Genomic DNA, 15,128 nt, shown 5'->3' with positions numbered 1-15,128 from the left:
AGAAGTTTACAGCCCTTTTCACAATAGGTATGCTTACATGGGCAATTATTGAATCTATCTAATTGAAGTCAAGCTGATCAGATTCCAGGTGGCATGTTCACATGGACAATAGATGAAGTGATCTGTGCGTTAGTGATGCGCGGGCCGCCCCCTAACCCGCGGGTCCCGCGGGTTACCCGCGGTTCGGGTCGGGGCAGGTCAAAGAATTTTCGCTTCACTGCGGGGCGGGTTGGTGTGGTTTACTATTCTGAAATATCTAGTTCTATCTATTAATTTTATTTTTTGTCAAACTGAAAATAAAGACCTTAATCAGTGTCTGCATTTTGTTACTATAATATGTAAGACAAAATATTTATCAGTTATTTAAACACAGGTCACGTTTTATAACGTAATGTCCACGTCGGCGCGTAGTAGGCTACGCAGGTGCAGAAAGCGCCAAGCAGACAAGCAACAAAAGATGGAAGAAGAAGTGTTGAATAACTTTCGTTCGGGAGTTTACGTCCTTAAAAAGAAGGAGGGTCAAATGGCTAAATCACAGGTTTGGAACAGGTTCAACGAGGTAATCAGTGCAGACAACAGCAGCAGCATTGGCTATGTGCTTTATAACACTTAAACGCTTAAACGCTTTAAAACACTTTATTTATTTGCCAAAATACATTTTGTGTTGCCAGTTACCAGTGCCAATTTAGGAGACCATATGCACCTTTCTCAGACTAAATAAATGCATTCGTCAATATCATAACATGTGTTTTAATGGGGCGGGTCGGGTTAAAAAAATAGAAGCGGAGGTGCGGGGCGGTTTGGTGCGGTCCAATTTTTTTAAAAGAGCGGGACCCGCGGGTCGGAAAAAACCCCGACCCGCGCATCACTACTGTGCGTTGACATGATGGAAAGATATAATCGTAATGGTTTTAAAAGGGCTTGTTGCATTTTAATTTAGAAGAAGACAATGAAGATTTATCCTTTTTAGTTTGTGCCTTTTGACTGTCAAGATGCTCAGTAATCCTTAAGGCTAGGTAAACATAAAGATTTTTTTAATCTGATGAGATTTTTTTACCTGTTTGAGACTCACACATGAAGATAAAAAATCAGGCATTTAACAGTGTTGATCATACTGTGTGTGGTGTGCTCCGATAATCTCAACACACACATAACGATGCTGTCCCACAACCGATCTAGAATCTAGTCCTCTGAGCCAGAAATCTTGCATGATCAACCGGGATCTAACAAAAACAAAGAAGAAACATGGCAACAACCGGAAAAACGAAGAAGAGGAACCATGGCAACAACAGGAAAACACAACATCCAACATTGGAAGAGGACATACAAGACGAGGGAATGATGGTGGTTTAGGGACTATTGTTAACAGAAAAATCCAGAACTAAAAAAAAAATAACAGACTGGAGACAGCTATATCCTTCCTTGCTCCCCAGTCAGCTCGCTCTCTGATTGACTACATTCCATTCCACGTCACAAACTACACAGTCACCTCAGGAGTTGTCGGCTTTCCACCCACACGTGAAGACTTTTGGTCGTAAATATTGAACATATGCAATACTTTCGATTGTTGGCCATGATCCGTTTCAGAGCCGATTGTCGGGACGAATTCATTCTTTAAACACCTCAGACTAAATGATAATTTTATAGGAAAATAATATAAGACATAAGATAATTGAGCGTTTGCCGCCCTTGGTCAGGAAGAGGCAAAATCAGGACAAAAACAGCCCGATAATCTTTGTGTGTGTACCTAACCTAACTCTCTGTTTCCAACAAAAACATATCCGCCACCATCCAGTTCTGGTTTACTGCCACCATTTTTCAAGTCTTCCCTGAAACTGATCAAGCCATCTAACTCCCACGTGGTTCAAGTATGCACAGGAACAACATACACCACAGAAATCTTTCGAATGAGTGTATACATGGTTCATTTTTCCTGTTGATCCCATTGCAAAAAGGTTAAAAACCACCTTTCTCCATCTTATTGAAAATTCGTTCCGATCAAGGCTGATCAGATAAGCTGAGGTGTTCACATTATGCATCTTTATTCTGAAGATAGTCCAGAATGCTGCTGCTCGAGTCCTCACTAAGACCAAGAAAGTAGATCCTATCACTCCCATCCTCAGATCTTTACACGAGCTTCCTGTCAAAAAATTGACTTCAAAATCCTGCTGTTAGTTTACAAAGACCTGAACGGTTTGGGACCACAATACATTCAGGATCTTCTGGTTCGTTATGAAAATGGTAAACGGTAAATGGTCTGTACTTTTATAGCCCTTTTAACTAAAGCGCTTTACATCATACATGACATTCACCCATTCACACACACATTCAAACACTGATGGCAGAAGCTGCCATGCGAGGCGCTTAACCACGACCCATCAGGAGCAAACATGGAGAGGCAGCATTCAGCTTTTATGCTCCTCACAAGTGGAACAAACTCCCAGAAAACTGCAGGTCTGCTGAAACTCTCAGCAGTTTTAAATCAGGGTTAAAAACATTTCTATTTGCTGCCTATTATCAAAACAACAGTTAAATTCCCCACACTGGAACTTTATTTCTTGCATTTTATCTATTTTATTTGAGCTTTTTTCTTTCTGTTTTTATTTAATTTCTTTTATTTCTTTTAAAGTTTGTTCTTTAATGCACTTGCTATTGCTTCCTGCACCCTGATGTAATGCTTTTAATGTTTTATGTAAAGCACTTTGAATTGTCTTGTACATGAAATGTGCTGTACAAATAAATTTGCCTTTCCTTGAATGGACGTTTGATCTAATCAAAAGTGCTCCATGTTAACGCAGCTGATGTTTGTTTCAGTGTGGGATTATTGTACTTTTTGATAAAGAAGACGTGCTGCTGAATCACTAGAAGGCAGTATCAGTTATAGCTGTTTTCCACTGGTACATATTTGGCTCAACTCAACTCAATTTTTAGGGCTTTCCATTTGGTAGGAGCATCTGGTAGCAGGTACATTTTAGCACCTACTTGGGGTTCCAAGCAACCTGAATCAAGCCAAAAATGTGACATCTACAGACTGCTGGTCACAGATTGACCAGGGAGTGACGTCACTGGATGAGTCATGGGAGTGACTCCTTCATAATAACTCTGCAAAACTCCAGTGTGTTTCATCTCACCTCCTTCTTTAACTCTCTTTTTTTACGTTGAGTCTGATTAAAAAGTAGACTTAGAATAGACTTAGCAGCAGCTGTTGTGTCTTGTTGGTGTCACATACAAATGATGTCTTAGGACTTTCGGGGCACCTCGCTATACTGACCCCACTCACATTGAGGTCGTACTCAGTTGTAATGGAAAACAACTAAACCGAGCTGAGCCAAATAGAGCTGAGTAAGCACTAGCGGAAAAGAGACACAAGAAACAGAGCTATGTGTATCTAAGGGTTGGCTGTCAAGGCACAGTATGCCACTCTTACCAATGATCATGTTGGCAAGTACACACTGATGCTATGATAAACCAAGATGGAATAGTTGTTGCAAGATCCAGATAAACGTTGGGAAACATTCCCTTTTTTTTTTTAAATGTGAATTTAAAGTTAAAAAGTAAATGTTTCGGTGCAGCCCTGGTCGTTGTGATAGATGTCCACAAGACACAGAAGAGCACGTTTGACTGTGATTATAGCTTCAACTGGTTTGCCTTGACCATAGTTAATCCTTGTTAATACCTGCTCTATCCATTTTCACAGCCATAAGCACTCTCTTGGGATTCTACTGTCACTATATTATTACATTTCACTGTGTGTTATAACCTACAGTACATCTAACTGCACATCCCCCACCCCTCCTCTCCACCTCTCAGGCAGCCCATACCCCTGTTGCCCCGGTGGGCAGCCCCGTGGGCAGCTCTCTCAGTCTGATCCCGGAGGACGGGCTCCCTCCCATCCTCATCTCCACCGGAGTCAAAGGAGGTACGGGAGGCCACATCACAGGTGCTTGCCCTCATCCTCACCATTCTGCTGCCTCCTCATTGCTGCTGTTTGTGCTTGTTCAGTCTGTTCCTCCTGTGCTTTGTGCCACCACTCACGTTTTGACCACCCATTGCCAACAAGAGGAGAAAGTTGCTTACATGGGAATGTTGTGGTAATATTTAAATGATAGAGAGGGGTTCCAATTGCTTAACTACATCCTGGTAGCTTTTTTTTTTTCCATGAGCCTCACTTATAACTCTTACCATCTTTAACCTCCCCCTCCTCAATTCTCTTACATCTCCGTCTCACATCCACTGCTTTTCTTACCTGACTTTACCGTGACTCCTCCCTTTGCCTGCTTTTTCTGCTTTACAACTTGCCTGCAGATTACGCTGTAGAGGAGAGGCCTTCAGAGATCATCCTCATGCAGCAGTTGGAGGAGGGAGGTCCAGACCCCCTGGTGTTCGTTCTCAACGCTAACCTACTCGCCATGGTCAAGCTTGTGAACTGTGAGTTACTGTTGTAGAACATAAAACCCTGACTTTAGGGGGCATTTTTGGAGTTAAATAAATCTTTAGTAATGGGAAATGATAAGATACCTGTTTGTTTGTTTTTTTTTTGGTTTGCATTTAAAAAAAAATCATGCTTGATTTGGCTTAGTTATTGTGAGTTACTGAGTATCTGAATGCCAAAGCCATTTGCATCCTTTTAAGACACAGAATGTGATAAATGGCTGGATTCAGTTGTTGCTTAGTAAATGCTTTTTGTCACTCACATATAAACCTATTGCACAAGTATTTCCACTGTATTCAGTACAATATGATAGGAACATTTCAGAACGAGCTTCAGTGTTAAGGCAATGTTGGCCTCTAATGGCAGGAAGAAGTGGTGAATGGACAGCTGTACATAAAAAATAAATCATTGAAGGAAGGTTGTCTGTCTTCTTAAAGCAGGGATGTTCAGTGTCAGTCCTTAAGGACAACCATCCTGCAGGTTTTAGATGTGTTAAAGCAGGAAATATGTACAACCTGCAGACAGTGGTCCATGAAGACGGGAGCTAGACACCCCTGTCTTCAAATCTGCATCATTAATGGATTTTTAAAAAGAAAACCGCAGTTGTTTAATTAGTCAACAATAAGTGTCTTTCCTTAATGTGAAAACCCTTGAGTAAATTTCCAGATTCATTTTTACAATTCTGTAATAAATTAATCACTTTTATGCTTTAAAGTGTATAAAGCATAATGGTTTTGTGATTATTGGCGTTGTCATAAGGATTAAAGTCAACATCTTTAATGATAGAAAAGAATTAGAAGTTTTTTTCCAACTAATCACAGTAATTTCACCCTCTTTGCCCAATGAAGCAGATTCCTAAATAAAACATTTGTAGATTTTTATCCAAACTGTTGGAAATGCTTTCAGAGAGGGAATTATTGAGATTTTCTTTATATAAAGTGCCTTGAAATTACCATTTGCTGAGAATATGCATAAATAATCTAAGGAAAACGACACACATTTAATCTCTGCAGCATTAAGCTTGTCTCACTGTCTTTGCTATTCTGACAGCATTTATCTCAGACACGAGTTGAGCCTCGAGTGTTATAACTCGTGTAAAATCATCATATTTACTAGATATTTGCTTACAAGAGACTGGTGAAATGTTCATGTCTTCTGTGTAATTTGTAACCATGTCCTGATGGATTTTCTGTTCTGTTAACCCTCAGATGTTAACCGGAAGTGCTGGTATGTGACGACTAAGGGCATGCATGCTGTCGGTCAGGCAGAGATTGTTGTGCTGCTCCAGTGTCTGCCTGACGAGAAGACCATTCCAAAGGACATATTCACCCACTTTGTGCAGCTCTACCAGGAGGCTCTCAGTGGTAAGAACCAAACTAGCAGCTCCACCTTTCCCGTGGGTCCATCTTGAAAGACGGCAGCGCATTAGTTGTTCTGTCTGGAAGTCCACAGGTCAGGCCCCCAGTTTCATTCAACCGCTGCCCAGTGAAAAATTAGCAAATTCATGTCATGAATAAATATTAATCTGAGGAGAAAATGTCTGAGCTGTACTTTTTGTTCCACAGAGACCATAGTTGTTGAGCTTTATTTGGAAACCAGGTTACTGTCCACCACCATGTTGTCTGCTTCATGAAAAATAGTCCAAACATCGGTTTGGTCTACTGTCACCCTCCAGGCGTGACACTGCCAGCGCTTGTCTTGCGTTTTTTTTACCTCCATATGGTGCAGAGCAAAAAATAAAAAAACGCTAATATTGGCTGACTTTGATAGCTCGCTCCCCTCAGGCTATTTCCTGTTTCATAGTCAAGCTGGAGCAGTTTCAGGCTGGTGGAAGGGAGCCATATTGTGACTGTCGCTCCTGATTAAGTCTGCGTCAGTCAGACCTTGGGAAGAAGTGCTGGCTTTAGCAAGTCCAAACTCCTGAGGGTTTTGTTTTTTTTTTTTTTTTGTCTTGTCATTAGGGTATTGAATTGGGTTCTGTCTGAAGATGTCGACCCATCAAAAAGATTATGAAAAACTTAAACCCTTTTTGGGTAATTTAAGGTTTTAATACGTTACAGAGTTTAGCAAGACTCCAATCTGCAATGAGTAACATTAGGAGGAGTGACAATGTTTGATATCAACCTTTTTTTTCGTGTCTGTCCATCTCAGATGTCTGTCCTCTCCCAGTTTCACCAAGCCCTCCTCCGCTTCCTCTCATCTCCTACATTTGCTAACTTCCTCTTCCTCCTCTCCTTAAGGCAACGTGCTGAGCCACCTGAGTCACTCGTTTTTCACGCAGAGCTTCCTGGGCAGCAAGGAACATGGCGGCTTCCTCTACATCAGCCCCTCCTTCCAGTCGCTGCAGGACCTGCTACTGCCCAATCCGCCCTACCTCTTCGGCATCCTCATCCAGAAGTGGGAAACGCCCTGGGCAAAAGTCTTCCCCATCCGCCTTATGCTGAGACTGGGAGCAGAGTACCGATGTGAGTTTAGCATCAGACACTTAAATCAGTCACTGAGAGTGATGAGAAATGTTTCAGTCTGAGAAGTTTGTACAAAACCGGATTTAAAAACATGTTGACGATCCACATAGTCAAAACTGGATGTGTGTCAGAGCCAACTCCATTACTAGAAAATGGGTGCTTCAACTGAGATAAAGTTGGAGAAGGAACTGAAATTAACCATACTGTCACCCTGGAATTAACGTGGAGTAAACACTGAAACACAGGCTAAAAGAAAAAGCAAGAATTTTATTTAGAGCACCTTTCAGGAAACACAAGGACAGTTTACAATTCAAATCGACAAATCAAAATAAATAGAATACGAAAGTAAAATAAAATGAAGCAGTTCAAATGCAATACAAAATTAAGGAGTAACAAAACGGTTAAAAGAAGTAGAAATACAGCAGTTTAAACAGATGACTTGAAGAATGTTAAAGGTTGTAAACAAGTTTGAACAGGTGAGTTTTAAGACAAGATTTATGGAGAAGGAGGGAGTTGACATTATGGAGGTCAGGAGAAAGGGAGTTTGGGAGCAGAGTGTCTAAACACCCTGCTCTTCATGGTGACGAGGCGAGGGGAGGGGACCATGAGATGGAGAGGGGTCTGAGGGAACGAGAGGGGATGGCAGTGTGGACCAGTGCGAAAACTGGTATGGAGGACTGAGGTGATGAATTTTAGAAATAAATCAGGAATTTATGGGGAGCCAGTGAAGCTGTTGTATAACAGGGGTGATGTGATAAGAGGACGTGGTTTTAGTGATTGTGTGGGCAGCAGAATTCTGGATCAGATGAAGTGAGTGATTTGTGCGGTAAACTGAAAGAAGGGAATTATAGTAGTCAAGGTGGGAGGTGACAAGGCTGTGGATCAGGTTGGCAGTAGAGTAAGGAGTGAAGGAGGGGCAAATGTTGTAAAGATGGAGTTGTGTTATTAATGTGAGCTTGAAAAGATAAGATGCTTTCAAGGATGATGCCTCAATAAAGAGGCACTACTGAATTTTGGCATTTTTTTCTCTAATGAAGGCAGGTTCACCATCCCTCTTGCATCCTGTCTCTTCTCGGAGTTCTCTTCAACCAGTAAAAGTCTGTCTGATGTTTGACCGTTGTGTCACTTTATTTTTTTTTCTCCCTTTGTCCAAAAATGTCCTTTTGCATTTCTTTGCTGAATCGACTATGATGCGGATTCAAAACAGCCAGCGCTGATGTTCAGTTGTGATGCGGTGCCATAAATAAAATGCCACCGTCACATGATCCAGAAAGTAGTGTGGTTTCTCAGCCTCGGGACGCTTCAGGGCGACAACAGCTCCACAAATTTGCATAATGAATGTCAGTGTGCCGTCAAAATGAGTCACAAGCACCGAGTTTTAAGGTTGGAAACTTGTATGTATTGTTGCTTAAAGGATACACAACAGGGAAACAGAACATAGAAGATTTTAGTTTACTCAATACGATAACAGAAAAACAACTTGAAGCCTGAAGGTGCTAAACAAAACTTAAACAGCAAATTGTAAAAATGGTCAAATTTCTTGTGAAGTTTGTCATGACTTCTATTTAGTTTTTGAGTTTTATGAAAATTTGTTGTGCGATTTTGTTTGTGTTTTACTGGTTTTGTATTTGGTATTAATGTGTCATTTTACTTAATACTTGTAAGAAGAAAAAACATAACCGCAAATGTAGGAACTTTATAGTAGAGCATGAACCATCTTCCAATGGTTTGTTAGGGTAAAAAACAAAGTCACAGACTGATCTACAGAGCTTAGCCTGTCAGTTGTCAGAGAAAGCCTGTAGCTGCTCTCTTAGGTTCCCCACAGCGGCTCATGTAAATCAAGAAGTCTGGTGTGTGGTTTTTATCAGAGACTCTTCTTTACCAAATCCTCTTCTCTCACAGCCAGACCTGCCAGCACAGAGCACTGCCTGGCTTGCTTAAGCCGCTTCCCTTCATCCATCTAGTATGTAAAGAATACATGAACAAAATTCAGTTGAAGTATTTTCAACACAAAATGTTCATTTTACCATAAAATTGACCCACTGCACTCAACTCTTCAAGAGCTGACCAGCAGAAAGCAGAGAAAAGATCCCCACTGAGCTGCAGCTTGAAGATGAGATCTTTCTTTTTCTTTTTATTGCTGCTGAGAGTTTGTGGTTAGATCTTTTTTTTCCAGCTGTTGGCTGAGATAAGGTTAAAAATAGTAATTTAAGAAGCTTCGGTTGCTAAAGAAAAAGGCATTTTGCATTTGTGGATTAGGAGTGTGTTCTCACTGCAGTCACAGCTCACTGTGTTTGATGTGTGGGTCTCATGTTCAATTTATTTGCATTTATTAATGAAGAGGTGGGAAAAAATCAGGAAAGGAAAGTTCAGCAGTAACACACACAAATAACCCCACCAAAGGACCAAAGAAGTAAATTAACAAGCCAATAACAAACCAATGTTTCCAGATTGGTATTTTTGGTATTTGTCATTTTCTTGTAAGAAAATGACAAATATTTATGTGGGAGTTGAATAAGTCGAGTATTATTGCATTTTGCATTTGCCAATGAATATGTTTCTGGTTTTCCAGTTTATCCGTGTCCACTGTTCAGTGTTCGCTTCAGAAAACCTCTGTTTGGAGAGACCGGTCACACCATCATGAATCTGCTTGCAGTAAGTGCACTTAATGTTTTTGCTCTCTATTGTTATTGAATTCATGAGCTTGGAAAGGAAAAACCAGCCTGAAACACAATTCTTAACATTTAATTGCAGCCTCTTTGTAAATGATAAATGGTCTGCAGTTGTGTAGTACCTTTTTAAATGTGTCTAGCTTCTACAAAGTGCTTAAACAAATGTTTCTCATGGGTGAATATTAACTTCTCATCATGTACATTTCCACTCTGTATAAAGTATGCATACAGTATTAGGATCAATTTTGTCAAACAGGAAAGTAAATATAATGCATTGATTTATGCATTTAATGTGAATAAACATTTAACTTAATGAGATTAAAAAAATATATCTGTCTATCCATCCCTGTTTGCAGGACTTCCGTAACTATCAGTATACTCTACCAGTGGTCAAAGGTCTGGTTGTGGACATGGAGGTGCGAAAGACGAGCATCAAAATCCCCAGCAATCGCTACAATGAGGTGAGCTCCTGGTTTAGATTCTGTGACACCGTCTTTAAATTAGAAATGAGGTGATAATTGCTTGTAGTTGAGTTTGTTTGGTCTGACCTGAAAAGTAAAGTTATTGTGTTGGCCTGTATTTTTGGTTCAGCACCAAATTATAAACACAACAAAAACAACCAAATAAAAAAAGAATTGTAACAAAAGAAATTTTGGAGAAGTGATACTGGTTATAATCGACAGGCTGGCTGATGTACATCTTAAGATGTGATTGGTAGTTGTTCAGTGTGTTTCATGCTGAGTTGTACCTCACAGTGATTCCATCCATTCATCTCCAAAAATGGCAAAGCTGAAGGAACATGATGTGCTGATTTACTGGTGTACAATCTTATTTGAGGGGTTAATATAGGTTAACAATTTTAATGTTCAAAAAGCACATTATTGTCATGCTTGACTTCACACCTCCGCTGCAGTCGTTTTAGCTTCTGTCTCTTTAAGGACCTTTAAAAAGCCCCAGTCTGCTCTGCTGAGCTCTCTTCAGTGGTGAAGCAGACACGGGTCTCTACTGGAACTAGCAGAGCTGTGTGGGGTTTATTGCTAAAGCTGGCAGCAAACATTCACAGCTAAACAGGCAGTTTCTCACAGAGACTTTCTTTGCTCTGGCCAGTTTTGGCCCGCGGGCCACTACTTGTCAACCACTGCACTAAGCTATGATGAGTTACTCAAAAATTGCTCCACAAAAATCACATCAGGCAGTTGTTAGATGTGTAATAAGATATTGTTTAATTAAGTATTTATTATGTTGGTAAAATAAGATACAATAGAAAATATAACTTCATTACAAAGATTTTTATCCATACAAAACAAAACAATGTTATTATATGCTGCTCACTTTCAAGGTTGTACTTTAAAGTGTCTGCAGGAAACTCAAAAACCTTTGTATAGAAATGTTGCAGATACAAGGAATTGTGAAATAAAATGATCTAATTTCCTTTTCTAATTCATGTTTCCTGTGGTTAGGTAATTAAATGAAGCATTGAAGCTCCTTTCTGTAGTGTTCTCTTCACATGGTTGCTGATTTATCTAGTTTCACTCTGGAATATTTTTAAACAAGATACTGCATTACCACTCTGTTTTAGGCACGACCAACTACTTGCTATGAAGGTGTTATGCAAATGAGTTATGTGGTGATTTTAATAAGCAGAGAAAGTAAGGCACCAATTTTTAAGGTGTTTTTAGAGAGTTCAAGATTAGATTCTCTTTAGGAAATTGTTGAATAGTTAAAATAAAAAAAGACAAAATATTTTTGCCCCTTTAAGTCGGAGGGAGTGACTTTGAGGAAAAACAAATAAGTAGTCATTTGATAGAATTATATCTTGTTGCACCATTCAGTTTTTCATCAGTTTAAAAAAAAAAAGTACCCATTTATTTTTTCTGGTACTCGTTGAAATATTTACTGGCTGACTGGCTCGCTCACAGCTGCAAAAAATATTCAAGGTTGGTTATTTAATCCATAACAAATCCTAAATATAAGAAATGACAGATGTATATTACAAGAGAAACATCTTCATATTGCACACTTTGTTGAACCAAACGGTTTAAAAGACAACATATAAATATGTTTAATAAAGAGAAATGTAGAAAAAAAGTATCATGGTTCTTATTGGAGCAAATAGTTACTTTATGTTCATTCTGAGTTGTGTCATTCTTTTTTAATGAGAAGCTGTCGCATGAAGCAGAACTCAAAATTCTCATACTTGTTACCATGGTTACCAAACGATGTGGATTTTCTGCAGAGGTTGTGTCGACAGTTTGTGCTCAGAGGACTAAAATAAAACACATCACTTCCTTTCACAGTGGAAACTCAAAGGTTTAGTCCACACGTGTTTGTTAAAATCAACTTTATTGCATCTGTACATCTAAACAGATTCCATACACAGAACGGCAAATCAAGCCTTTCTTTGTGCATTTTTTGTGATCCTTAAACTCTTCTGACTAATGACATCAGTGAAGGAGACTCTCTTTAAGCTCCCTGAACATCAACACACATGTTCTTTGTGTGTAGGTGATATATGGCAAACTCTCCAGGATCCCTGCAGCAAACTGGACACTGTGCTGCCCACGTGTGATAACGTTACTCCCTTCTGGGTGTGAATGAACGTTGAAGCAAAAGAAGTGATACCCATTAAGTGCCATTTGGCTAAAAAAGACTGGTGTGGTGCAGAGTGTGGTGCTGGTTGTAGGGTTTGGCTGCTGATGAGCTAACAGATGGGAAGCCAGTAATGTGAAGTGGGAACCTTCACTTAACAGCTTGCAGGCAAGTCTTTAGCGCAGCAAGTGGTTAAAGCCCTCCAGATTTTCAGTTTTATGTCTAATGAGTAAAGGATAACTTCAAAGAGATGCAGAAACGGGATTTTCAGCAGAATTAATATGTGTACTTTCAACTGCTGATATCCACCAGTGTCAGTGTCCTTTTCTGCAATCTGTCATCTCAGTGCCATCCCGTTTAAACTAAGAACTGCACCACAATACCACAAGCCCACTGCAATTAGGCTTAACCAGACAGCCTCCCTTAAGCCCATTTTCCTCAGCACACAGCCCAAAGGGCTGCTTAATTAGTCATGCTTTATGTGTCCTTGCAGCTGATGAAGGCCATGAACAAGTCCAATGAACACGTGCTGGCCATGGGGGCGTGTTTCAACGACCGAGCCGACTCGCATTTGGTGTGTGTCCAGAACGATGATGGGAACTACCAGACGCAGGCAATCAGCATCCATCACCAGCCACGCAAAGGTGCTGAAGCAAACACACTCTTCACTTCTAAGACTTCCTTATTGCCATCATGTTTTTTTTTTTTTCCAGTTTGTTGTCTGGAAGGTTCATGTTTGCATGGAAATCCTCCTCCTGACTGGGTGTCACTTTATTATTTGTCTCATCCTTTCAAAACCAAAAACAGGTCAGCTGTGTGCATCTAATATGCAGTGGTGATCATTTTTCTTTTTGTCTTGTTTCTTCAGTTACTGGAGCCTGCTTCTTTGTGTTCAGTGGTGCTTTGAAAGCCTCATCTGGCTTCTTAGCCAAGACCAGCATTGTGGAAGGTGAGAACCATGAAAACCAACTAAACTTTACCTGACAAAGAAAAGGGGGGAAAGTCATGCATAATAGATTACTTTGTTTATTAAGTTTTTTTGTGATATATTGAAAACCACACAGTAATATTACCTAATAAATGTGCTTTAATATCCAGAAATACATGGCCCTTCTTCCCAGTTGTTTTATTAAAAAATACAGCCCTTCAATAGACTTTGACCCCTATTTATTTATATGTTTGTAAAATACTTTTTTAAAACTCTAAAGATACCCATTTCAAATTATTTAAAACTTTTGTTAGTGTTGCTCATTTTTGCTTAATTAACTTTAAGGTCCCCTATTTCCGTGGCTCATAGTCTTTCACACCTTCTGGAAGTGCCACTGCACTGTTTTTATCTACAGTGGAAACTGCCTGCTTTTGATCATTATTCAACTCTGTTTAGCACAAAGTTAAGAGTCTCTTTGTACTGGATGATATTTAACCCAGGACTTCTCTGCTTGTTGTGACTGCAACGTGTTGTTTTTAATCTGAAAACGCATCAGTCAGCTCTTTGTTCAGAGATGGAGATAACTCATTCACATATTCTTATATTTCCTGCAACTTCATGAAAGGCTTGTTCAGGTGACAACCAAGATATCTCTGTGTAGCAGAAGTCTTTGAAATGCCTCATTCTATCAAATGTGATATTATTGAATTTATCAAGTGCAGATCAAGCTGAAATAAAAGCTTTGTGGATCCTGCACTCCTCATATTAACTATATTTATCTTATGTCTGAATCCAGCTGCACACTTCCGATTTTAAACAAACTCTTATGTGCCCCTAAACCCACCCAAATAAACCGATTTTCATGTGTACTGACATATTTCTCTCAGCTGTAATCATAATAATGAATCTTTTAGATGGAGTGATGATCCAGATCACAGCTGAAACCATGGACTCTCTTCGGCAAGCCCTGAGGGACATGAAGGACTTCACCATTACATGCGGTAAAGCCGACCAGGAAGAGAACCAAGAGCTCGTCCACATCCAGTGGACAGAGGATGATCACAACTTTAATAAGGGGTGAGATGGGAGACACAAGGAGGAGGCACTTTTTCTGTAAAACCTCTCTATGCACACTCATGATGATCTTTGTGGGGAAGATCTGAGCACTTTTGGCATGGCCATGAGATCGAGAAAGAATTTTACTACATCATTTCTTTAGCAAAATATTCTCTTCATGGAGACTGTTTTAGCCTTGACTTAACCAGAGAGCTAACTAATTGCAGTCACTTACCATTATGGTGTGATACTGTCTTTTTACATCAGCTGCCCACTTGGAACTATCTGTTCTTTATTTAGTGCTTGGCTTTCATTTTCATGCTGCACTTTATTTTTGTTCTAGATTAAATAGAAGAGAAAAACGTTAACTGTTTTCCATCCTAATCCAATGTGGTTTTATGATTTGCCAGCATGGCAGTTATCCAGTTTTTTTTTAAAATCTGGCTTGGGGTCAGTTTTAAAAACAAAACCGCCTTTTGATTTCCACTGGAACATTTCCAGGAATGTTGACTGGTGTGTGTGCCGCCACTGTACAAAATATAATATAATTAGACCCCCCCCCCCCCCCCCCCCCCCCCCCCCCCCCAAAAAAAAAAGAAAAAGAAAAAACCTTACCAAACTGGCTACAACCTCAGAGTCTCCAATGTCTGCAAAACTGCTGCTCCATTAAAGTAGCTGGCAGGTCAGCGCCTTGCTCAAGGGCAGACTAGTGGTAGCTGCTGAGAAATTGAATTTGTGTGCCACATGGAGTCCTGATCAGTTTTACTTGGAGTCCTTCCTTTGTCTCTGCTTGTATTTTCTAGTTACATGTAGTTATACAAAATTTTCTCTGTTTTACTCAGCGTCATCAGTCCAATCGATGGCAAATCTATGGAATCCATCACTAGTGTGAAGATCTTCCACGGCTCTGAGTTTAAAGCAAATGGCAAAGTCATCCGCTGGACTGAGGTACAGCACAGACCACTTAGTTTGCTGAACACCAGTAA

The 15,128-nt window shown here is 39.9% G+C and overlaps 1 protein-coding gene across 2 annotated transcripts in view; it reads left to right on the top strand.

The window, feature by feature from the left end:
• Positions 1–15,128, top strand: part of zfyve9a (zinc finger, FYVE domain containing 9a) — a 35,416-nt gene that overhangs the window by 16,348 nt on the left and 3,940 nt on the right. Inside the window, exons 8-17 of one of the 2 annotated variants that reach the window (XM_041993305.1) lie at positions 3,811–3,919; positions 4,306–4,428; positions 5,641–5,796; positions 6,673–6,897; positions 9,470–9,552; positions 9,926–10,030; positions 12,652–12,802; positions 13,027–13,107; positions 14,001–14,163; positions 14,985–15,090. In XM_041993305.1, coding sequence (XP_041849239.1) covers positions 3,811–3,919; positions 4,306–4,428; positions 5,641–5,796; positions 6,673–6,897; positions 9,470–9,552; positions 9,926–10,030; positions 12,652–12,802; positions 13,027–13,107; positions 14,001–14,163; positions 14,985–15,090 — 1,302 coding nt within the window. Of the gene's footprint in view, positions 1–3,810; positions 3,941–4,305; positions 4,429–5,640; positions 5,797–6,672; positions 6,898–9,469; positions 9,553–9,925; positions 10,031–12,651; positions 12,803–13,026; positions 13,108–14,000; positions 14,164–14,984; positions 15,091–15,128 lie in introns of both variants that reach the window. The other variant, XM_041993304.1, reaches the window with a different exon arrangement.

The sequence above is a fragment of the Melanotaenia boesemani genome, chromosome 8 (genome assembly GCF_017639745.1).
Source record: "Melanotaenia boesemani isolate fMelBoe1 chromosome 8, fMelBoe1.pri, whole genome shotgun sequence".
Lineage (NCBI taxonomy): Eukaryota > Metazoa > Chordata > Actinopteri > Atheriniformes > Melanotaeniidae > Melanotaenia > Melanotaenia boesemani.
Note: the sequence above shows the minus strand (reverse complement) of the source record. Positions and strands in the feature narration are given on the sequence as shown.